Source organism: Gopherus evgoodei, chromosome 17, assembly GCF_007399415.2.
Source record: "Gopherus evgoodei ecotype Sinaloan lineage chromosome 17, rGopEvg1_v1.p, whole genome shotgun sequence".
Lineage (NCBI taxonomy): Eukaryota > Metazoa > Chordata > Testudines > Testudinidae > Gopherus > Gopherus evgoodei.
In genome coordinates, this window is record NC_044338.1 from 22917218 (window position 1) to 22940321 (window position 23104).

General features: G+C 53.6%; 1 protein-coding gene across 3 annotated transcripts in view; it reads right to left on the minus strand.

Annotated features, from left to right (window-relative positions):
- Positions 1-23104, minus strand: part of RNF43 (ring finger protein 43) — a 131031-nt gene that overhangs the window by 26233 nt on the left and 81694 nt on the right. For 2 of the 3 annotated variants that reach the window (XM_030536405.1, XM_030536402.1), the window contains exons 3-8: positions 13364-13438; positions 11322-11453; positions 10714-10815; positions 5703-5858; positions 4381-4483; positions 1771-3261 (exon numbers count right to left, since the gene is read on the minus strand). In XM_030536405.1, the coding sequence (XP_030392265.1) occupies positions 1771-3261; positions 4381-4483; positions 5703-5858; positions 10714-10815; positions 11322-11453; positions 13364-13438 (2059 nt within the window). The remainder of the gene's footprint in view (positions 1-1770; positions 3262-4380; positions 4484-5702; positions 5859-10713; positions 10816-11321; positions 11454-13363; positions 13439-23104) is intronic. The other variant, XM_030536404.1, reaches the window with a different exon arrangement.

Sequence of the window (23104 nt, forward strand, 5' to 3'; positions counted from 1 at the left end):
ACTGTTAAATATTATGCCCTATTTCAATTTGACTTTGTCTACATTCAGCTTCTAAAAGCTCAGATGCTGTCAGCTGATTTATAAGACAGGCAAAGGATTTATTAATTATATATGCTATTAATTAGAGCTTTAATATTGTAATGCCATTGGCCATTATCTTTGAAAATTCGTGGCGATCAGGGGAGGTCTCAGATGATTGGAAAAAAGCAAATATGGTGCCCATCTTTAAAAAAGGGAAGAAGGAGAATCTGGGGAACTACAGACCTCACCCTAGTCCCTGGCAAAATCATGGAACATGTCCTCAAGGAATCCATTTTGAAGCACTTGGAGGAGAGGAAGGTGATCAGGAACAGTTAGCATGGATTCACCAAGGGCAAGTCATGCCTGACCAACCTGACTGCCTTCTATGATGAGATAACTGGCTCTGTGGATATGGGGAAAGCAGTGGATGTGATATACCTTGACTTCAGCAAAGCTTTTGGTATGGTCTCCTACAGTATTCTTGCCAGGAAGTTAAAGAAGTACGGATTGGATGAATGGACTATAAGGTGGATAGAAAGCTGGCTAGATTGTCGGGCTCAGCAGGTAGTGATCAACAGTTCGATGTCTAGCTGGCAGCCGATATCAAGCGGAGTGCCCCAAGGGTCAGTCCCGGGGCCGGTTTTGTTTAACATCTTCATTAATGATCCGGATGATGGGATGGATTGCACTCTCAGCAAGTTTGCGGATGACATTAAGTTGCGGTAGAGAGGTAGATACACTGGAGGGTAGGGATAGGGGCCCGAGTGACCTGGACAAATTAGGGAATTGGGCCAAAAGAAATCTGATGAGGTTTAACAAGAATAAGTGCAGAGTCCTTCATTTAGGATGGAAGAATCCCATGCACTGCTATAGGCTGGGGACCGACTGGCTAAGCAGCAGTTCTGCAGAAAAGGACCTGGGGATTACAGTGGACGAGAAGCTGGATATGAGTCAACAGTGTGCCCTAATTGCCAAGAAACCTAACGGCATATTGGGCTGCAATAGTAGGGGCATTACCAGCAGATTGAGGGAACAGATTATTCACCTCTAATCGGCACTGGTGAGGCCACATTTGGAGTATTGCGTCCAGTTTTGGTCCCCCAATACAGAGGGGATGTGGACAAATTGGAGAGAATCCAACGGGGACGACAAAATGATTAGGGTGCTGGGGCACATGACTTCTGAGGAGAGGCTGAGAGAACTGGGCTCATTTAGTCTGGAGAAGAGTGAGGAGGGATTTGATAGCAGCCTTCAACTACCTGAAGGGCGGTTCCACAGAGGATGGAGCTCGGCTGTTCTCCGTGATGGCAGATGACAGAACAAGGAGCAATGGTCTCAAGTTGCAGTGGGGAAGGTCTAGGTTGGATATTAGGAAACACTAGTTCACTAGGAGGGTGGTGAAGCACTGGGATGGGTTACCTAGGGAGGTGGTGGAATCTCCATCCTTAGAGATTTTTAAGGTCTGGCTTGACAAAGCCCTGACCGGGATGATTTAGTTGGGGTTGGTTCTGCTTTGAGCAGGGGGTTGGACTAGATGACCTCCTGAGGTCTCTTCCAACCCTAATCTTCTATTATTCTAATGTCTGAACTCTGAAAACATCCATTCTCAGTTGTTATCAGTAGCTTGGGGCAATGTGTGGTGTTTATATGCGCGCGCGCGCACACACACACACCTATATATATGAACCCTGAATTGTACAATCCACTGTTCAGAAGTTTGCTAAAAGCAGAGGTGACTAACAAACTTACCCTGATTGTGTTGCAGAGTTTGGCAGGGGAGGTAAAGACTTGTGTTGTCTTCTGCAGTGCCTGTCCCTGAGAATTCACCTGGATATGTGGCTTTCCCCTCCCGTTCTGATAGGTCCTTGTCCTGCTGCTGGGACTCCAAGTTGGAGGGCGGGACTTGGCACTTCCAAACCACCTGAGAGCCTGAGCAATAGGGCATAGGGGCCGTTGGCAACAGTGACTGAACTTCTGGGGAGCAGCAGTAGCCAGGGGAGTGGCCATAGTGAATGTGAACATTGCAGTCTTTGTGCACGTCTGAGTCCTCTGAAAGGTGAGCCAGGACAGGCTCCGGGCGGCACTTCCGTTTCCTTCTGTGGTGACGACTTTGTAAGCCATGTTTCTGTGACAGCGGGCAAGGCAATGGACCAGCTGCTCCAGCTTGCCTACTGAAGTCAGACCTGTCTGCAGAAGAGGAAAGGTGCTTTGAGAGGTCAGGTCCCTGATGCACACAGGAGGGCTGTCCTGACAGAGATGCATCCTGGGACCCTGGGCTGCTTTCGAGAGGCTGTTTGCAGTGATGAGTTTTCTCAGTCCTCTTTTGTGTCCGGGCACTGGGCACAGCCCCAGAAAACTGGGGCCTATGCTGGCTGGGTTCCTGGCCTGATCTCCCAGATGGACACTCTAGGTCTTTCCTGTAGTGATGATGCCTGTGGTGGTGATAATGGACATGACTCAGTATCCGACTCTTGGCTAATGCAGTGCTGCCAGTCTCCTTCAAGTCCAAAGACCTCGGCCTTGGCTCCCCGGGAGGCTGCAGCTGCTCCTGGCCATTGTCAGTGGAGCTACAGTACACCCAGGGGTCGTAGTCACTGCTCAGGGAGCTGCGGAAGGTGGAGCAGCTGCCATGGATGCCCTGGAGGCTGACGTCTGTGCAATTCAACATAGAATCACTGGAGGAGCCATGACAGGGTCCGGAGCTGGAGTCACTGCCTGGACTGTCAGCCAGGTACCCACTGTGCTCTGTGAGATAGCTCTCCCCTGAGCCACTGCTGATGTGCTGCCTTCCATGACTGGTTCCCCAATGAAGAGGGGCAGCATGGTGCTGTCTCGGTACTGCCGCAGTCCTGAATCCCAGGCAATGGGCCTGGTGCTGAAGTGGGCAGGTCCTGTGAGAAGATGGCATCTGTCCACATGCTGGAGATTTTTGGTGCTGCTCATTCCCTAGGCCTTGGGCTAGAGAGGGTTGATGGCTGCATGTGGCCATGGAGCCCACTGGCCTGTATGGCAAATAGTGCATGGTGCTGAAATCCAGTTGGGAGAGCTCTGGGGAATGGAAGAAGGGGTTGCCATGGGGGAGCTGCGAAGCAAAGTTCCTGAGCCGCCGCTGGGGGTGGGCCTCTGGGAGGTGATACAGGGCGTATCCTGGGTGTTGCCGGAAGAGGTGAAGCCGCTGCCCAGGTTCCAGATCCTGGGAATTCTGCCTCAGATGTGCAGGCTGGGCAAAGGCAGCCCCCTCTAGAGAGACAGAAAAGGCATATCCACTATGTGTCTGCATCCCATCCCACGGTAACCTGGCAACCTCTGCCCAGAACTCTGCCCACACACCCAATGCCTGGCAATTAATCTCCAGTGCCTGCCCCCACTCACCCCACGCCTGGGCAACCCCTCCCCAGTGCCCTGCCCTCCTCACTCAGTGCCTGGCTACTCCTCCCCAGTGCCCCTCCCCGCTCACCCAGTGCCTGGTGACCCCTCCCCAGTGCCCCCCCCCCATTCAGTCCCTGGCAACCCCTCCCCACTCGCCCACCTGTCCTGACCCATCTCTCTTCTGTGCCTGATACTCAAACATTCCTTGTCCCCACCAGCACATGGGGACCCTTTTACTGCTTCCCATACAGTCTGATGAGCCTTCCCCAAAACCAGTGCCTCTGGAGACCTTCAGAGAGCTGCACATGAAGGTGTGGGTGCAAGAAAGCTTCCTCAGTGTTGGTTCACAGCCACACAAGTTCCCTCGTATGCACACCACAACCCTCCTTCTCCCACACGCCACAAACACTCTCCCCCCCAGACACACAACACCACCCACCCCCACACTCCCAACATCCACCCCTACATCCACACCACACCTTCCTCCCAGACCACACACCCCCCACATAACACCACCCCAACACACCACAACCCCCTCTCCCCATGCATCACAACCCCCTCCACCATACCCAAACAGCCACTCACACACCACACCTCCCCCCACACTACACTCCCCCCTTACATAACACTACAACTCCCTTCACATAACACCACACACACACACTCCACAACCCCCCTCTCCCCATGCACCACAACCCCATCAGACACAGACACACCACACCTCCCCAACACATCACACTCCCCCCACAGAACACTACAACCTCCCCACATAACATCCACACACACACCACAAACCCCCTTCCCCCATGCACATAACATCCTACCCCTGAACGCACACCACATTCTCCCTCTCCCACCCCCACCCCCCTACAAATACCCACATACATACCACACCTTCCTCCCACACACCACAACTCCCCTCCCCCACCCACCCACATTCTTGCTGGGAGGTGCTTTTCGTGGGCGATTTGGTCCCTGCTGGAACCCTACCGATGATATTGAACATGCAGAGCGGGCAGGTGTGGTGCTGCTGCAGCCAGGGGTCGACACACTCTCTGTGGAACTCATGGGAACAGGAAATAATCCGCAGCTCCTAGACAGAGACAGAGAGGAGGTTTGGGTGGGCAAAGCAAGATCCCTGGATGGAGCTGGATATGGGTGAGGAGGCGTCTCCCTGCTCCACGGATTAGCCCTGATCCCGCACTCTGGGCGCTTCCCAACGTATAAAACAAGACCACCGAAGCATCTGGCTCCGAGCATACCAGCCCATGCCTTTGCAGTTCTGGGGTCTGAGTGGGGCACACATTGCAAAGCCCTCTGGAGGAATGTCCTGTCAGCAGCCAAAGTCCCCAGTGCTGAGTACATCTGGTGCAGCACCCCTTGGGGAGAGGCATTGCTCAGGGAACCAGGCCCCAACCCTTTAGAAGCTTTCCCCACACCCACAGCTTTCCCTGCAAATGTCCTGGCAGCCAGGCCAGGCCATGGAGCTCCGGAGTCACCTGGTCCTGGAGAGAGAGAACTGATCCATAGATTCCAAGGCCAGAAGGGACCACCGTGATCATCTAGGCTAATACCTCCACAAGACAGGCCAGAGAACTTCCTCGCAATAATTCCTAGAGCAGATCTTAGAGAAAAACCTCCCATCTTGATATAAAAATCATCAGTGATGGAGAATCCACCACAACTGGGTAAGTTGTTCCAATGGTTCATTGCTCTCGCTGTTAAAAACACACGCCTTATTTCCAATCTAGCTTCAGCACCCAGCCATTGGATGGTGTCACTTTTCTCTGTTAGTATGAAGAGCCCCAGATCAAATATTTGTTCCCTGTGATCGTCACCCCTTCGTCTTCGCTGTGTTAACTGATTGCCAGCAGGGGAGCCATGCTCTGGGCCAGCGTCATGTCTGAAGGCTCCCAGTGGCAGCGTGTTGCAGTAATCTGCTCTGGAAGTGACAAAGGCCAGGATACCTGGAGAGCAGCCAGGTTCACACACCCAGCAAGACGGTGCTCTTGGCATTAGGCATCACCTGGAGCAGCCTAGGACAGACCCGCAAAGGACGCAAGCCCATATTCTCAAAGAGATTTAGGCACCTAATTCCAGATTTCAATGGGAGCTGGGTTCCTAAATCTCTGTGAGGCTCTGGGTTTAAAGCCCTCCCAGGCCCCCTCTCCCATGCTGGTACATTTGCCATTTACACAGAGTCCGTCCAGCTGTGCAGCCCCCGTCCCAACGGCACCTCTGCCCAGAGAGTTCAGAGCCATGATTGGCCAGACTCACTATCTGGCTTCCACTCCAGCGTGAGCTCGTCCTACCTGGCCCTCGCTGAACTCCTCCAGACAGATAGCACAGATGGGGGCTGAGCTGCAGCTGCTGGCCGAATCCCTTGGGGCGGCCTGTCGGCACCGGGCCTGGAACTTCCGGATGGCCAGCCGGCTGATGGCCTGCATGGTCTGCTGCTGCAAGGAGTCCTGGGAAAGAAAGGAAAAGAGAACTAGACTGAAGAAGTGGCAGAGTGAAGAGAGGACTGGCCCCTCCTGCACAGCTAGGACGAAGATACACATGTTCCACCGAATTACCAGATGTGAAAAGCTAGGGCTCTCCTTTCACCAGCCACGCTACAACCTGCAGCACCAGGCTGGCAATAGAGGCAGCTGCGACAGACAGAGACCTGGCAGCTGGTCAAGGCAAACCGTGAGGCAGCATGACCTAGTTGTCAGAGCAGGTCACTAGCCTTCAGGAGACCTGGCTTCTATTCCTGATTCAGGTTGTAATCTGGGCCCAATCCTCCAAACATGCCCACTAATTCTGAGTGCCTGATGCCACTCACCCAGTCCTCTGATTTGTCTGTGTCCCTCTCTATCCTGTCCCTACCCTCCAGCGTATCTACCACTCCTCCCAGTTTAGTGTCATCTGAAAACTTGCTGAGGGTGCAGTCCATGCCATCCCAAGGATCGATCCTGGGGCCGGTTTTGTTCAGTATCTTCATTAATGATCTGGAAGATGGCGTGGACTGCACCCTCAGCAAGTTTTCAGATGACACTTAACTGGGAGGAGTGTTAGATACGCTGGAGGGTAGGGATAGGATACAGAGGGACCTAGACAAATTAGAGGCCTGGGCCAAAAGAAACCTGATGAGGTTCAACAATGACAAGTGCTGAGTCCTGCACTTAGGACGGAAGAATCCCATTCACTATTACAGACTAGGGACCGAATGGCAGCAGTTCTGCAGAAAAGGACCTAGGGGTTACAGTGGACGAGAAGCTGGATATGAGTCGACAGTGTGCCCTTGTTGCCAAGAAGGGTAACAGCATTTTGGGCTGTATAAGTAGGGGTTCTGCCAGCAGATTGAGGGACGTGATCATTCCCCTCTATTTGGCATTGGTGAGGCCTCATCTGGAGTACTGGGTCCAGTTTTGGGCCCCACACTACAAGAAGGATGTGGAAAAATTGGAAGGAGTCCAGCGGAGGGCAACAAAAATGATTAGGGGGCTGGAGCACATGACTTATGAGGAGAGGCTGAGGGAACTGGAATTGTTTAGTCTGCAGAAGAGAAGAATGAGGGGGGACTTGATAGCTGCTTTCAACTACCTGAAAGGGGGTTCCAAAGAGGATGGATCTAGACTGTTCTCAGTGATGACAGATGACAGAACAAGGAGTAATGGTCTCAAGTTGCAGTGGGGGAGGTTTAGGTTGGATATTAGGAAAAACTTTTTCACTCAAAGAGTGGTGAAGCACTGGAATGGGTTACCTAGGGAGGTGGTGGAATCTCCTTCCTTAGAGGTTTTTAAGGTCAGGCTTGACAAAGCTCTGGCTGGGATGATTCAGTTGGGGATTGGTCCTGCTTTGAGCAGGGGTTGGACTAGATGACCTCCTGAGGTCTCTGCCAACCCTGATATTCCATGATTCTGTGATCCTCCAGATCATTAATGAAGATACTGAACAAAACCGGCCCCAGGATCGACCCTTGGGGCAATCCGCTTTATACCAACTGCCAACTAGACATGGAGCCATTGATCACTACCCGTTGAGCCTGACGATCTATCCAGCTTTCTATCCAGCTTATAGTCCATTCATTCAATCCGTACTTCTTTAACTTGCTGGCAAGAATACTGTGGGAGACCGTATCAAAAGCTTTGCTGAAGTCAAGGAATCACATCCACTGCTTTCCCCTCATCCAGAGAGCCAGTTATCTCCTCATAGAAGGCAATTAGGTTAGTCAGGCATGACTTGCCCTTGGTGAATCCATGCTGACTGTTCCTGGTCACTTTCCTCTCCTCTAAGTGCTTCAGAATTGATTCCTTGAGGACCTGCTCCATGATTTTTCCAGGGACTGAGGTGAGGCTGACTGGCCTGTAGTTCCCTGGATCCTCCTCCTTGCCTTTTTTAAAGATGGGCACTACCTTATCCTTTTCCAGTCATCTGGGACCTCCCCCATTCGCCATGAGTTTTTAAAGATAATGGCCAATGGCTCTGCAATCACATCCACCAACTCCTTTAGCACCCTCAGATGCAGTGCATCCAGCCTCATGGACTTGTGCTCGTCCAGCTTTTCTAAATAGTCCTGAACCACTTCTTTCTCCACAGAGGGCTGCTCACCTCCTCCCCATACTGTGCTGCCCAGTGCAGCAGTCTGGGAGCTGACCTTGTTCGTGAAGACAGAGGCAAAAAAGGCATTGAGTACATTAGCTTTTTCCAGGTTCTCTGTCACTAGGTTACCTCCCTCATTCAGTAAGGGACCCCTACTTTTCTTGACCTTCTTGTTGCTAACATACCTGAAGAAACCCTTCTTGTTACTCTTAAAATCTCTTGCTAGCTGCAACTCCAAGTGTGATTTGGCCTTCCTGATTTCACTCCTGCATGCCTGAGCAGTATTTTTATACTCCTCCCTGGTCATTTGTCCAATCTTCCACTTCTTGTAAGCTTCTTTTTTGTGTTTAAGATCAGCAAGGATTTCACTGTTAAGTCAAGCTGGTCGCCTGCCATATTTACTATTCTTTCTACACATCGGGATGGTTTGTCCCTGCAACCTCAATAAGGATTGTTTAAAATACAGCCAGCTCTCCTGGACTCCTTTCCCCCTCATCTTATTCTCCCAGGGGATCCTGCCCATCAGTTCCCTGAGGGAGTCAAACTCTGCTTTTCTGAAGTGCAGGGTCGTATTCTGAAGAAAACTGTTGATGCCCGCGACCCAATGGAGCTGGGAATGAGGGGTTTGGGGTGTGGGAGGGGCTCAGGGCTGAGGCAGAGGGTTGGGGTGTGGGAATGGAGCCAGAAATGAGGGGTTCACGGTGTAGGAGGGGGCTATAGCTGGGGCAGGGGGTTGGGGTGCAGGAGGAGGTGAGGGCTCTGAGCTGAGGGTGCAGGTTCTGGGATGGGTCTGGGGATGAGGGGCTTGGGGTGCAGGAGGGAGCTCTGGGTGGCGGGGCTCAGGGTTGGGGCAGGGGATTGGGGCGCAGGGTTGGGGCACAGGCTTACATGGCTCCCAGTCAGTGGTGTAGTGGGGGTGCAGAGGGAGGCTTCCTGCCTGTCCTGGCACTGTGGACTGTGCTGCACCCCAGAAGCAGCCAGCAGCAGATCCTAGGCAGAAGGGTGCAAGCAGCTCTGCACAGCTCTCACCCACAGGCATCACACACCTCCCAGCTCCCACTGTCCAGGAACTGGCCAATGGGAGTGCGAAGCCGGTGCTCAGAGCAGGGGCAGTACACGGAGTCCCATGGCCCCCTGCCTAGGAGCCGAACCTGCTGCTGGCTGCTTCCAGGGCGCAGCGCGGTGTCAGAACAGACAGGGACTAGCTTGCCTTAGACAGGCAGCACCGCCGACGGGACTTATAACGGCCTGGTCGGCGGTGCTGACCAGAGCCACCATGACCCAGTGCCTGACATTCCGTGACCTGGTTCTGGGTCGCGACCCGCAGTTTGAAAACCACTGTCGTAGGGTAGGGGTACAGAAAGGCTATAAGTGCAAAGAATTAATGGCACTAGAATTAGTAATGCCAGTTGCTGGAAGAAAAGAGACTAGAACTCATAGGATCTTGGCTGCCTATATCTTCCCTATGCAAGAAGAAGGAGGAGAATCTGGTTTGCCCAAGCCCCACCTGGAGCACTAGCTTCGGCCCTGGCACGTGTTAGAGGAGGCTGAGTGGGGCACAGGCTCAGTGCTGGTAGAACATTCCGAATATGGATGCAAAAGTTTTGACACTGAGAAAAGCTCCTGGCTCTTTTATGGAAAACAACTGCCCTGTTTCCGTTCTAACGTTCAAAAATGTCCTACCTGAGGGAGAGCCCAGACATGAGGAATTTCTGCCTGAGGTGAGTGTTGTGCTACCTCAGCTCTAGGCGTTGCTGCTGCTCCACCTGCAATAATCATATAATACCCCAAATCTCAACTCCTCTGGGATTTACCTTCCTGGGTACTGAGCTTTCCATTCTTCTGTTTATGAAGACATGCCAGCTTATCTTTCTATTGAGTCTGAAAAAACTGGTTCTGTCAGAAATGGGGAAGTGCTGAATCTCAGGGCAAGGGCGGGCGGTGTTCTTTGTTCTTTCCATTTTCTAGTGGATTACACTAAAATGTAGATATTTTTATCTGAGTTGTGGTCCTGGCCAAGAAAGTGACTCAGGACTTTTGGTGCCCAATCTCAGATGCCTTAAACAGGCCTGGGGCACAGAGGTAGCTGCTTAGCCCACACTGAAATCCAGGCCCATTTCAGGTGTCTCTAGTCACATGTCACTTCCGGATCGCTTGGCCAACAAGGTATTCAGGAAATGGGCTGTCAGGAGTGACTGTGTTATCCTGTAGAAAAAGGAGGGTTTCCAAATTTGGAAATATTTCCGTATTTGGAAAGTCTTCTATGTAATGTATTGGGTTTCATCCCAAACACTAAAATATTTTAATCTCTCTAATGTTAGAACAGGCCAGTGACTTCCACTGGCACAGAGGACAGGGTTAGTTAGTGAGCTGGAGGACTTTGCCAACATTTGTGTGTAAATGGCACCTGCTCCGGAGAGCTGGCTGGGAAGGTGCTGCAATGCACAGGTACAGCAATGTCTGGGATGAGTGCAAACCACATATGATGTGACTGGTCCCCAAAACCCAGGACTGGAGTTTGGCTGCACTGAATCACTACAGGAACCCAAACTGCTCACATTGTTTGAGCTGCAACGGGACGCTCGGCTTCTGTAGACAGGTCTCCTCTTTCTCAAACACACAGACACTTTCCCCATCACGCCCTTCCTTAGACTAGCTGTGTGCAGAAGGAGCCCCCACTGCTCCCCTTTTGCTGGCAGAACAACCAGGTTCTGAGCTGTCTCCACACGGTCTTACCTGAGTCCTGTTCCAGTGACACTTGGTGCGAGCAACAAAAATCAGAACGATCACGATGACAGTGCTCAGCACTGTGAGAAGAATCCACACATCATAGTCTGGCTGTTGGAGAGAGACAGAGGATCCATTAGCCTGGTGTCTGTGCCTGATAGGAATGAGAGCAGGCCAGGCTCCTGATCTCTTCATGATCGTTACCCTTCAGACATATGAGGGGTGCCCGGCCAGACTCACCCTCCCCTATCTTCACAGGGAAAAGAAAACTGGTCTGAGGTCCTCTCTGCAAATCTCAGCCAGCCCCTCTTGGTGCATCAGCTCGCTAGGCTTTGCTCTGCAGAGCAAAGGGCTGGGCCTGGTACCAGATAAAGAGACAAGAAATTTCCTTAGATGACATGGGAAGTTTCAGAGTGAAATTGCCAATGAGCCGAAGGGGCTTTACAACCTTCACTAGCCGTGGGCAGCCTGAGCCACAGAGGGGGAAGAAGGGCCCCGTCTGGCTCTTGCAGAGGGCCAGGGTGTCACTCCCATGGAAGGGAGGCACAGCGTTGCTCCAGTGCTGGCAAGATTGACCTGGAGTGGAAAGGAGAAGGGGGGTACGACATGTTCCTTACCCACGCTGGCTGCTCTTTAACCTCAATCTTCACATGCGCTTCTCGATTCTTGTTCACGACGCCCATCAGAAGCTCAGCATCATGGCCCCAGATCAGAACCACAGGCTGACTCAGGCCCCTGGGTTTCCTCAGCTGCAAAGAAACAAGCTTGTTCATGAGCTGGCGCAGAGCACAGCCTGAGACATGGGTGTGATGGAGATTTATCAACACCCACGATCAAATGAGGTGTGGGGGAATGAGCACTGCTGCCCAGGACAAGTGCTACAGTCGCTGCCCAGAACCCATGACATGGTATATTTATTATTGACCTTCTGCTCCTCCGTCTGCACCAGGGGGAAGCGGCTCATCCCCCCACACCCTGGCTCCTGCCTACCTCTCTGCTCTTGCTTCTGCTGCTCCCCTGCCTGCCCCTTCCCTGTCCTTGTCCCTGCCTCCTCTACAGGCACCGCTTGACCACATCTCTTGCTTTCCTCTGTCAACCCCTTCCCCAAAGCCGACAGGCTTCGCCTCAGAGCGGGGGCGATGTTTTGTAACCCTGGCAAAAAAATAATAAACACTCTGGTGTGGTTCATTGCCTTTACCCCCGGCCCTGCCTCCTGTCTCCTGCACCGTACGTTGTCTGTCTCATTCGTAAGCTGTTGGTACGGGGCCCTTTTCTTTATACTGTTCCTGCTAGTAAAGGGCCTAGCACAATGCTGGGCCTAAGGAATGAGTGAACAAATCAACCATGAAAAGTGATGGGGCCAGTGCCAACGATCGGTGCCACATTCCTCCTTGGTACACTGATATTGCAGCACTGATCTGGGCACAGTCTCTCTAGCCCACATCTGAGCTTTCTTTGCTCACTCACCTACATTTGATTAGTACTATATTCTGGTCAGTCATTATTCGACATGACTAACGCTGCCTGCCTCATGCCCATTTCAGCAAAAGCCAGGTCTGCTTCCTCCCATGGAACTAGTTGAGGCTGGTCTTAGAACGCAATGTACTTGAATTTGTTATGCCCTGACAAGGGTCTAGTGTTCTTCTCACTAGAGTAAAATGTTCTTGTAGATAACAGCCACTTTATTTTATACTCACTTCCTGTGAATCTAGCACCACAGGAACTGGAGTCTATTTGTACCTATAGGCTGCAGGTCTCATTCCGCTTAGCCTGGTGACAAAACACTTGCAAGCAGCATTGACCACCCACTTACACAACAATAACAGCTACTCCACACTGGCCTGAGACTTGCTCCATTCCATTATTGTGTCACATGGGGTGGGAGGAAGCAGCCCCCTTTGTGTGAGACCAACACAGTTTATCACTGGCAGAGAAAAGAGCCAGCGAACCCTGAGCTCTTTGCACACAGCTGGAGTTCGGAAGTCTACTTGGATTACTTCTGAAGAGCAGCAATCTTTCCTGAGACTGGATTGTCCCACACTCTCCCACTCCCACCATACTTCACCACGAACTCTCTCCAGATCTCTCCCTACCAACCATACTTGCTCTCTAAACACCCAACGTATCTCCTTGTGCCCTGACTCTCTGTAGGGACCAAATGTCCCCCCTCATTTCTCCTTAGAGAACAGATGCTCCTCAGTGATCCTGTGTAACGTCAGTGTTGTAGATGTTTTACCAGTTGTGATAGTCTATATGGCTCCCTCATGGGTAAAGGTTCGGCTGCTAGCATTAGGACTCTGGAGGGACTGCACTTGGCAAACTCGATGCCTGAATAGTTTGGCTGCACAAAGCAGGGATTATGTGCATAAATGCCTGCTTGAACATCTAGTTGTTCGATGTAGCTAACCCATCAGGGAAAGGCTTTGGGCGAAGTGGGCTCTCCGTGTTCGGGATGAGCTGGGGAAAGGTCTCTGTTCTATGGTACTGAATGGAGGAGCCAACCTGCACCATCACCCCTGGCCTCAACCCCAGCTCTGTCCCTTCATTTCTGCAGGTCCTGGCTACTATGGAGAAGGGGGAGCCTGGACTGGAGCTATGTGTATTTCAGGACAGGATGGTACCACTGAAATTTTTCTGAAGGTATCAATAGCGTTTGTACCTGGTCAGCGGCGCTTTCATCATCTGTGATGTCGAAGAGGATGGCACGAGCCCCCCGCTCCCCTGCTAGCTTCGCCTGTCCAAAAAAACAGACCAAGAACTTGAGTGGATACTTCATGCTGCACTTCTGTGTTTTGCAAAGCTTGAAGTCTAGCAGCCAACGCACAACAAGATCCAGAGGTTAGAAGCTGAAGTCAGCGAAGTCCAACTAGAAACAAGACATGATATTTTAACCATGAAGCAATGACCCGTTGGAGTAGCCTCCCAGGCGTGGAGGATTTTCCACCCTTGGAGCCTTGATGTTGAGATTGGCTATCTTTAAAAGATCCACTCCAGCTGGCCCACAAGTGAGGGCCCAATGCAGGGCTTGCTGGGGGACGGTCTCTGGCCTGTGCCATGCAGGAGGTCTCAATGGACAATCAGTGGCCTTCACATCTATGATGGTTACTGCAGGAGACTTTGTACAGAGTGTGGCTACAGCACGATCTCTCAGCACGTTTGTCTACATTGCAGCTGGGCTGGGGCTTCTCAGCCCGGGGAGATGGACACATGCTAGCTTTGCTTGAGGTAATGCGCTAAAACAGCAGTGTAGCTGGGCTTGCATGGATGGTAGCTTGGTCTAGCTGGCCGGGGGGCCAGGCAGGTTTGTCCCCCGGCAGCTAGCCTGAGCTGTCACTTACGCCACCCTCGGCTACACTGATATTTCTAGCGTGCTGGTGCCAGCAGAGCTAGCATGTATCTGTCTACCTGCACTGGGAAGCACCCGCCCAGCTGCAGTGTAGACATACCCTGGGTTACATATACCCGTTAGTTCCTAGGTCTCCTTCGTGCCCAGTCCCACGTTTGCATCAACACAAAATGTGCCATTACACTACAGTACACAGTGTCCAATACACATGCAATTATACACACACAAAACATGCTCACTTAGGCATCATCACAGCATGTGTGCAAACACACGTGAAACACACATGTACATGTACCCAGACATTGACATGTTTACGTATCCATGCACACATTCATTCGTTAATACTTAGACCCGTGCTCACAGGACACCCACTCACTTAAACACACAGAGCCATGTCTGTGTCTGTACACATGTGCATGTACACACACATACTTACACATACACACACACATCTGCAGGCATGTACACACACAAAGACATGCCCATGTCTGTACACATGCACACACACATACATGTATATACCTACACTTACACACACATCTGCATGCACAGACACACGTTTCCTTGCACACTGAGGCTCATCACACACACACACACACACACACACTCTTTCAGTCCAGCACATCCCCACCCCCCTCAGTGCTGAGCTGGGTTTGCATCCTGCAGGCTTACATGGTGCAAATATAGCGATAGGATGTGAATTTACTTGCTTTCCCCTCTTCTATATAGAAAGCCTCATTTATCCCACAAAACAAAGGGGAACTGGATTAGGGTTATTGCAAACGAAAAGATCAATGGGGCGTTTCAGCTTCCAAAGAGCCGACAGATGGGAGACAGGATGGTGCAGTGGTTAGGACACTAGCCCAGGACCTGGGGTCAAGCTCTGACTCTTCCATAGAGGCCGTGTGTGACCTTGAGCAAGTCACTAGCTGCTCTGTGCCTTAGCGGCTAGCTGTGCAGCAGGTACTAGCCTTGCCCTGCTCCCAGGGGCTGGCTGGATACACTCACTAAAGCCGGTGAAGCGCTTGTGTACTGTGGTGATGGGGGCCATACCCTAGACAGGAGAAAGAGAAGAAAAGAGATTGTCAGACACCTCCATCTCCTGCCCGCTGTGCTTGAGAGGGGAACAGGTGAGCTGGAGGAATAGGGAACTAACTTACCCACAAGCGAGCAGGAAGGAAAGCACCAGCGGGGGCTCCATCTAGAAGCGCACGGGGAGAGTGTGGTAAGGAACACGAGGAAGGAGAGCAGCAAGACACCATCATAGAGCAGTGTCCATATAGCAGAATGAAGGCTGCTTTGGAGTAGCCAGCAGGATCTGGTACAGAGGCACAGGTCACTGAGAGCTCTTCAGGGTCCCCTCCCTGCATTTCCTGGCAGCTCCGAGGTGGCTGCGCTCTTTGAATGGGAATGTTACCTAACAACAGTACCTCAACATGCTCAGTCAGTCTGGCTGTTTGTAGCTGGGTCTAACGTCTCACTCAGCCTACACGGAGAGCTCGTTCCCATGCACACTCTCCAGCAAATCTCCAAGAGGCTGCAGGGCCAAGCTAGAGAGTGGGGAGATGGAGAAAGGCACTGAGGTTCAGTGACTCCCTCTTATGTATCCAGGCACTGCCAAACAGAAACCCCTGGAATGGAAGGACGACGCCCCTGCCTTGGGAGCCCAGTACATGCCTCACAGTCACAAAGCACCGAGTGTCATCTCCTGGGACACAGCTGGTGTGCGAGGGATAATGGGAAGGATTAAGCTGTGTAAATCAGTGCTGGATTGAGGGGGAAGGGGCAGGAGCAAAGTGCAGACAGTTGCTGGTTGTGGAGGATCATAGTGTGGGAGGCTGTTGGTTTGGGGGGATTCCAGTGCAGAGGTTTCTGATTGGAGGGACGGCAGTCAGGCAGTTGCTGTTTTGGGGGGATCACAGGGCAGGAGGATGCTGCTACCGGAAGAGATCGCAGTGCAGAGTTTGCTGATTGGGAGGGATCACAGTGCAAACGTTGCTGTTTGGGGGAGACTGGGAGGGGAATTGCAGTAAGAGGTTTCCAGAGGGGGGGTTGGGGTGGGGTAGGGGGAGGATTGCAATGCAGAAGTTGCTGGTTTGTGGAGGATTGTGGTGCAGGATATTGCTGTTTTGGGGGAGATAACAGAACAGGAAGTGCCTGGTTTGAGGTGGATCACAGTGCAGGAGGTGGGGGGGGGGGGTCGCAGTGCAGAGGTTGCTGGTTTGAGGGGGATTGCAAATGAAGTGATTGCTGGTTTCTGGGGGTTGCAGACCAGAGATTGCTGGTTCAGAGGGGGATTGTAGTGCAGAGGTTGGTGGCTTGGAGAAGGATCGCAGTGCAGTGGTTGCTGGTTCAGAGGGGGATCGCAGTGAAGTGGCTGCTGGTTTGGGGGGTATTGAAGTGCAGATGTTGCTGATTCAGACGGGGGTCATAGTGCAGCAGATACTGGTTTGGAGGGATTGCAGCACAGAGATTACTGTTCAGGGGAGATCACAGTGCAGAGGTTGCTGGTTCGGAAGGGGATTGTGTTGCAGAGGTTGATGATTTGGAGGGATTGCAGTGCAGAGATTATTGGTTCTGGGGGGATCGTAGTGCAGAGGTTGCTGGTTCAGGGGAGTGTCGCAGTGCAAAAGTTGCTGGTTTAGGGAGGATTGCAGTGCAGAGGTTGCTGGTTTAAGGAGTGTTGCAGCACAGAGGTTGCTGGTTCGGGGGAGTGTCGCAGTGCAAAAGTTGCTGGTTTAGGGGGGATTGCAGTGCAGAGGTTGCTGGTTCGGAGGAGTGTTGCAGCACAGAGGTTGCTGGTTCGGGGGAGTGTCGCAGTGCAAAAGTTGCTGGTTTAGGGGGGATTGCAGCACAGAGGTTGCTGGTTCGGGGGAGTGTTGCAGCACAGAGGTTGCTGATTTGGGGGATCGCAGTGCAGTTGCTGCTGGTTTAGGGGGATCACAGTGCAGTGGTTGCTGCTTCGGAGGAGTGTTGCAGCACAGAGGTTGGTGATTTGGGGGGATCACAGTGCAGAGGTTGGTAGTTGGGGGGGAATGCAGTGCAGAGGTTGCTGGTTCGGAGGAGTGTCGCAGTGCAGTGGTTGCTGGTTCGGAGGAGTGTCGCAGTGCAGAGGTTGCTGGTTCGGAGGAGTGTTGCAGCTCAGAGATTGGTGATTTGGGGGGATCGCAGTGCAGAGGTTGCTGGTTTGGAAGAGTGTCGCAGTGCAGAGGTTGCTGGTTCGGAGGAGTGTTGCAGCGCAGAGGCTGGTGATTTGGGGTGATCGCAGTGCAGAGGTTGCTGGTTGGGGGGGATGCAGTGCAGAGATTGCTGGTTTGGAGGAGTGTCACAGTGCAGAGGTTGCTGGTTTGGGGGGTTGCAGTGCAGAGGTTGCTGGTTCAGAGGAGTGTTGCAGTGCGCAGGTTGCTGGTTTCGAGACGGGGGAGATCGCAGAAGGGACTAGATATCGCCTCTGGTTTCTCACTGAGCTCCTTCCCCAACACTTGGCTCCAGACTCCTCCTCAGCAGCAGGCAGGAGGCATCTGTCTCAGTGCACACAGGCCTAAGGCAATGTGATAACTGGTCATTCCCTGCCCCTCAGAACTGCTCTCCCCTACATTCAGAGAAGCACCACTGACACTGGCCTGCGAAGGGCATTGTGGCCTTGACTCTGCCCAATGCAGTGTTACAGAGTCCCCCATAACTTACCCTCGCAGTGTGTGACACGATTGCCCACCCACACCCGTTGTCACAGAGGCACCGGACCAATGCTCTGGAACTGCTCTGAATGAAGCCAGTCAGGACTGTGGGGTAGCATGCCTCCTCTCTCTGAGCTGTCGCCAGGACAAGAAGTCTTGGGTCTTCCTGCGTCTGACCCTGGAGCATTCAGCTGCCCCCTTCTCACTGCGCGCTTCCCGCAGCGAGTCGGCCTGGACAGGACTATGGGGAAGCCAAAGGGGCCTGCACCTCAACTTCGCAGTCAGATGTGACTCTCAGCCAGTGTGTAAAACAGAAAGTTTATTAGTTGACAGGAAGACAGCACAGAACAGGGTTTGTTAGCACAGAAAGCAGGAGCATTCAGTGAAGTCCATGTTTGGGGGAGGGGAGCCCAGAGCCAGTGCTCGGGCCTTCCCCCTGGGCCTGAAGCCAGTCCAGAGCGACTTACTTCCGGCTGTCCAGCCCCCGACACACCCGTTGCCTCTCCTCCAGTCTTTTGTCTCACTTCCTGGGCAAAGTGTCACCTGGTTGCACCCCCCTCCTGGTTCTCAGGTTACGAAGGGCATCTGCCATCGCAGCTGCAGCCACCTCACCTGCCCCCCAAGGGTCTCAACAAAAGTCACACCCCTATTCCCACCACCTAAGCACTGGTGTAACCCACAGGGAAACTGAGGCACACACCATATCCATGCAAAACAGTAAGACTCTCATAAGCTCACATACAACATAATAAGGAGGAGAACCCCACTTTGTCATACCTCTCCCCCCTTTGAGACCAAACAGAGTGAGGTTACTTTAGCCAGTGACCTGGCACCTGAAAAAATACTATCCTGCTAATGATCCCCTCATACCTACTGGTAGGTCCAATCTCACTCTCTCCCGCCTCTTGTTCCACCACCTTGTGCTGTCGTCAGCCACCGCTCACTAACCTTTCTCCCACCCAGATAGCTGAGTGTCTCTGTGTCACGGAGTGTGGGGGAGCCCGGCCCTGCACCCCTCTTCCTGGGACCCACAGTGACTCTCAGCCAGCCAGTAAAACAGAAGGTTTATTGGACAACAGGAACACAGGTTACAGCTGGGCTTGCAGGCACAGTCAGGCCCCCTCCACCGAGTCCTTCTGGGCTTTCAGGGTGCTTGGATCCTAGCTAGGATACCCTGAATTCCGCCCACACAGCCCCAAGCCCAAACTCAAACTGCTTCCCTCCTGCCACTCCCTTCCTTTGTTCCCCTTCCCAGGCAAAGGTGTTGACCTTTCCCCTCCCTTACCTAGCTCAGGTTACAGCCCTGGCATCGTCCATCCCCTAAAGTCCTCCCCTGCTCTCCCACTCCCCACACAGACAGTCCCTACTGCATCACATCTCTCCCCCCTTCGAGACTGAACTGAGCAGGGTCACTCTGCCCAGTGACCTGGGGAAGTTCAGGGCCCCCTCTCCGGGACAACGCGTCCGCTGTCAGGTTGGCACTTCCCTTCACATGGACCACGTCCATGTCATAGTCCTGCAGGAGCAGGCTCCACCTCAGGAGCTTGGCACTGGCTCCTTTCATCTGGTGCAGCCAGGTCAGGGGAGAGTGGTCGGTGTACACGGTGAAGTGTCGCCCAAAGAGATATGGCTCTAGTTTCTTAAGGGCCCACACCATGGCCAGGCATTCCTTCTCGATGGCCGCGTAGCTTTGTTCCCGGGGTAGCAGCTTCTTACTCAGGTACACGATGGGGTGTCTCTCCCCCTTTTCATCCTCCTGCATTAACACTGCCCCCAGTCCCGTGTCTGAGGCATCAGTGAACACCATAAAGGGTTTGTCAAAATCTGGATTTGCCAGAACTGGGCCACTAACCAGAGCCTCCTTCAGCGCCCGGAAAGCCTCCTGGCACTGCTCAGTCCAGATCACCTTGTCTGGCTTCCCCTTCTTGCACAGTTCAGTGATGGGGCCGGCTATGGCACTAAAGTGGGGCACGAACCTTCGATAGTACCCCGCCATCCCAATAAAGGCCTGGACCTGCTTTTTGGTTTGGGGAGCAGGCCAGTCTCTGATCACCTCCACCTTGGCTGGTTCCGGCTTCAGGCAGCCGCTCCCCACCCGATGGCCCAGGTAAGATACTTCAGCCATCCCCACCTTGCACTTCTCAGCCTTTACTGTTAACCCAGCCTTTCGGAGTCGGTCTAGGACTTGTTTAACCTGGGACATGTGGTCCTCCCAGGTCTGGCTGAAGACGCAGATGTCATCAATATACGCCACGGCAAAACTCTCCATCCCCCTCAGTAGCTGATCCACCAGGCGCTGGAAGGTGGCCGGCGCTCCCTTGAGGCCGAAGGGCAGGGTCAGAAACTCATAGAGCCCCAGAGGGGTGATAAAGGCCGATTTCAGCCTGGCATCTGCGTCCAGCGGCACTTGCCAGTAGCCTTTGGTAAGATCCATAGTGGTAAGGTACCGAGCACCTCCCAGCTTGTCTAGGAGCTCGTCAGGCCTGGGCATAGGGTAGGCATCAGATACGGTGATGGCATTGAGCTTTCGATAGTCCACACAGAACCGGATTGACCCATCCTTCTTGGGGACTAGCACCACTGGTGAGGCCCAAGGGCTGGAAGACGGCTGGATCACCCCCAAAGCCAGCATGTCCCTGACCTCTCTTTCAAGATCCTGGGCAGTTTTCCCAGTGACCCGAAAAGGGGAGCATCTTATAGGGGGATGTGACCCGGTCTCCACCCGGTGGACAGTCAAATTAGTGCGTCCAGGCTGGTTGGAAAACAGCTGTCGGTACAGATGCAGCACCCCTCTGATCTCAGCGTGCTGGCCCAAGGTCAGTTGATCAGAGAGGGGAATCGCCTCCAGGGGGGAACCAGCTTTTGTCCCAGGGAATAGATCTACTAAGGGGTCATCTCCCTGCCCCTCCCAATGTCCACACACGGCCAACACCACATTCCCCCTGTCATAGTATGGTTTCATCATGTTCACATGGTACACCCGACGGTGATGTGCCCGGTTTGACAGCTCCACCACACAGTTTACCTCATTCAGTTGCTTGATCACCTTGAAGGGCCCTTCCCAGGCGGCCTGGAGTTTGTTTCTCCTCACGGGGATGAGAACCATCACCTGATCCCCGGTGGCGAAGGCACGGGCTCGTGCTGTGCGGTCATACCAGACCTTCTGCCTCCTCTGGGCTCGGGCCAGATTCTCCCTGGCCAGGCCCATGAGCTCGGCCAGTCTTTCCCGGAAGGTCAGGACATACTCCACCACTGACTCTCCCTCGGGAGCGGCCTTCCCCTCCCATTCGTCCCTCATCAGGTCTAGGGGCCCCCTCACCCGCCTTCCATACAACAGTTCGAAAGGTGAAAACCCGGTAGATTCCTGGGGTACCTCCCTGTACGCAAACAGCAGGTGAGGTAAGTACTTGTCCCAATCTTGCGGGTGCTGGTTCATAAATGTTTTTAGCATCATCTTCAGCGTCCCATTGAACCTTTCTACCAGCCCGTTGGACTGGTGGTGATACGCTGAGGCCCAGTTGTGCTGGACCCCACATTTCTGCCATAAGGACCGGAGCAGGGCCGACATGAAGTTGGACCCCTGGTCCGTTAAGACCTCCTTGGGGAACCCCACCCGGCTGAAAATTGTCAGCAGCGCATCTGCCACTGTGTCTGCTTCAATAGAGGACAAGGCCACCGCCTCGGGGTAGCGAGTGGCAAAATCCACCACCACCAGGATGTATTTCTTCCCTGACCGGGTCGTCTTGCTGAGGGGTCCCACTATGTCCATGGCCACCTTCTGGAAAGGTTCTTCTATGATGGGTAAAGGCCTCAAAGCTGCTTTCCCCTTGTCCCGGGCCTTCCCCACCCTCTGGCAGGGGTCACAGGATTGGCAGTACTGTCGGACATGGGTAAAGACCCCAGGCCAGTAAAAGTTCTGTAGCAGCCTCTGCCTGGTGCGCCGGATTCCCTGGTGCCCTGCGAGAGGGATGTCATGAGCCAGGTACAGCAGCTTGTGACGAAACTTCTGGGGAACCACCAGCTGCCTCCTGATCCCCCATGACTCTACTTCCCCTGGGGGAGCCCATTCTCGGTACAGGAACCCTTTCTCCCACAGGAACCTCTCCTTGCAACCTCTCCTCGTGGTCTGTACCGCACTAAGGTCAGCCCGGTCCCTGTGCTTCCGCAAGGAGGGATCTTTCTGCAACTCGGCCTGGAACTCAGCAGCTGGGACAGGGATGGGGACCGGCTCTCTCTTGCTGGCTGGGTCTGAGGCCGCAGCCTCTCTGCACCGTGCCCCTGGGCGTTCCCCGCTCCCTGGGTTAGGGTCCTGCACCTCGGGTCGAGTACCTTCCCCGTTGTTGGGGAGCAGTGCCCTTTGCCGACTCTGACTACGAGTCACGACCAGGGCACTCTGGGTGTTACTAGGCCAGTCCTCAAGGTCCCCTCCCATTAACACGTCAGTGGGCAAATATTGGTGTACCCCCACATCCTTGGGCCCTCCTTGGCCCCCCATTTCAGGTGTACCCTTGCCACGGGTACCTTGAATGGGGTCCCACCCACGCCCATCAGGGTCAGGTAGGTGTCGGGCACCATCCGATCTGAGGCCACCACCTCGGGCCAGGCCAGCGTCACCTCTGCGCCCGTGTCCCAGTACCCAGTGACCTTCCTCCCATCCACTTCCAGGGAAACAATGCACTCTTTCCGGAGGGGCAGCCCCGCGCCCACCCGGTAAACCAAAAACCCGGAACCTGGAGCATCCGCCGGTGGTATGTTGCCAACCCCCCTTTCCTGGGAATGTAGCCCCTCCTCCGATTGGGTTTTTACCCAGTCCACCCTCTGCGGGTTGGGTCTGCTTGGTCTGTCCCTGAGCTTGGGGCACTGGGCCCGTATGTGACCTCGTTGGCCACAGCGATAGCAGCCCATATCTCGTGGGTCCCCTTGAGTGGGTCGGAGGGACCTGCCACTGGATTTTCCCCTTTTGGGGGGGTTCTCTATAGGCCCCCTTTGGGAGGTCCCATGATGACTCTCTCTCTGCGTTGAGGCAGGCCTGCTCCTTCGAGACTTCTCCCTGCCATCCCCTGCCCGACTGTCCACAAATTGGTCGGCCAGCTGGCCTGCATGCTGCGGGTTCTCCGGCTTCTGGTCCATCAACCACAGCCTCAGGTCGGACGGGCACTGCTCGTACAGGTGCTCCAGTATGAATAGGTCAAGCAGGTCCTCTTTAGTTTGGGCCCCAGCCGTCCACTTGCGGGCATACCCCTGCGCCCGGTTGACCAGTTGTAGGTATGTGACCTCACGGGTTTTACGCTGGCTCCGGAACTTTTTCCGGTACATCTCAGGAGTCAGCCCAAACTCGCGGAGCAGGGCCTGTTTGAACAGTTCGTAGTCCCCTGCC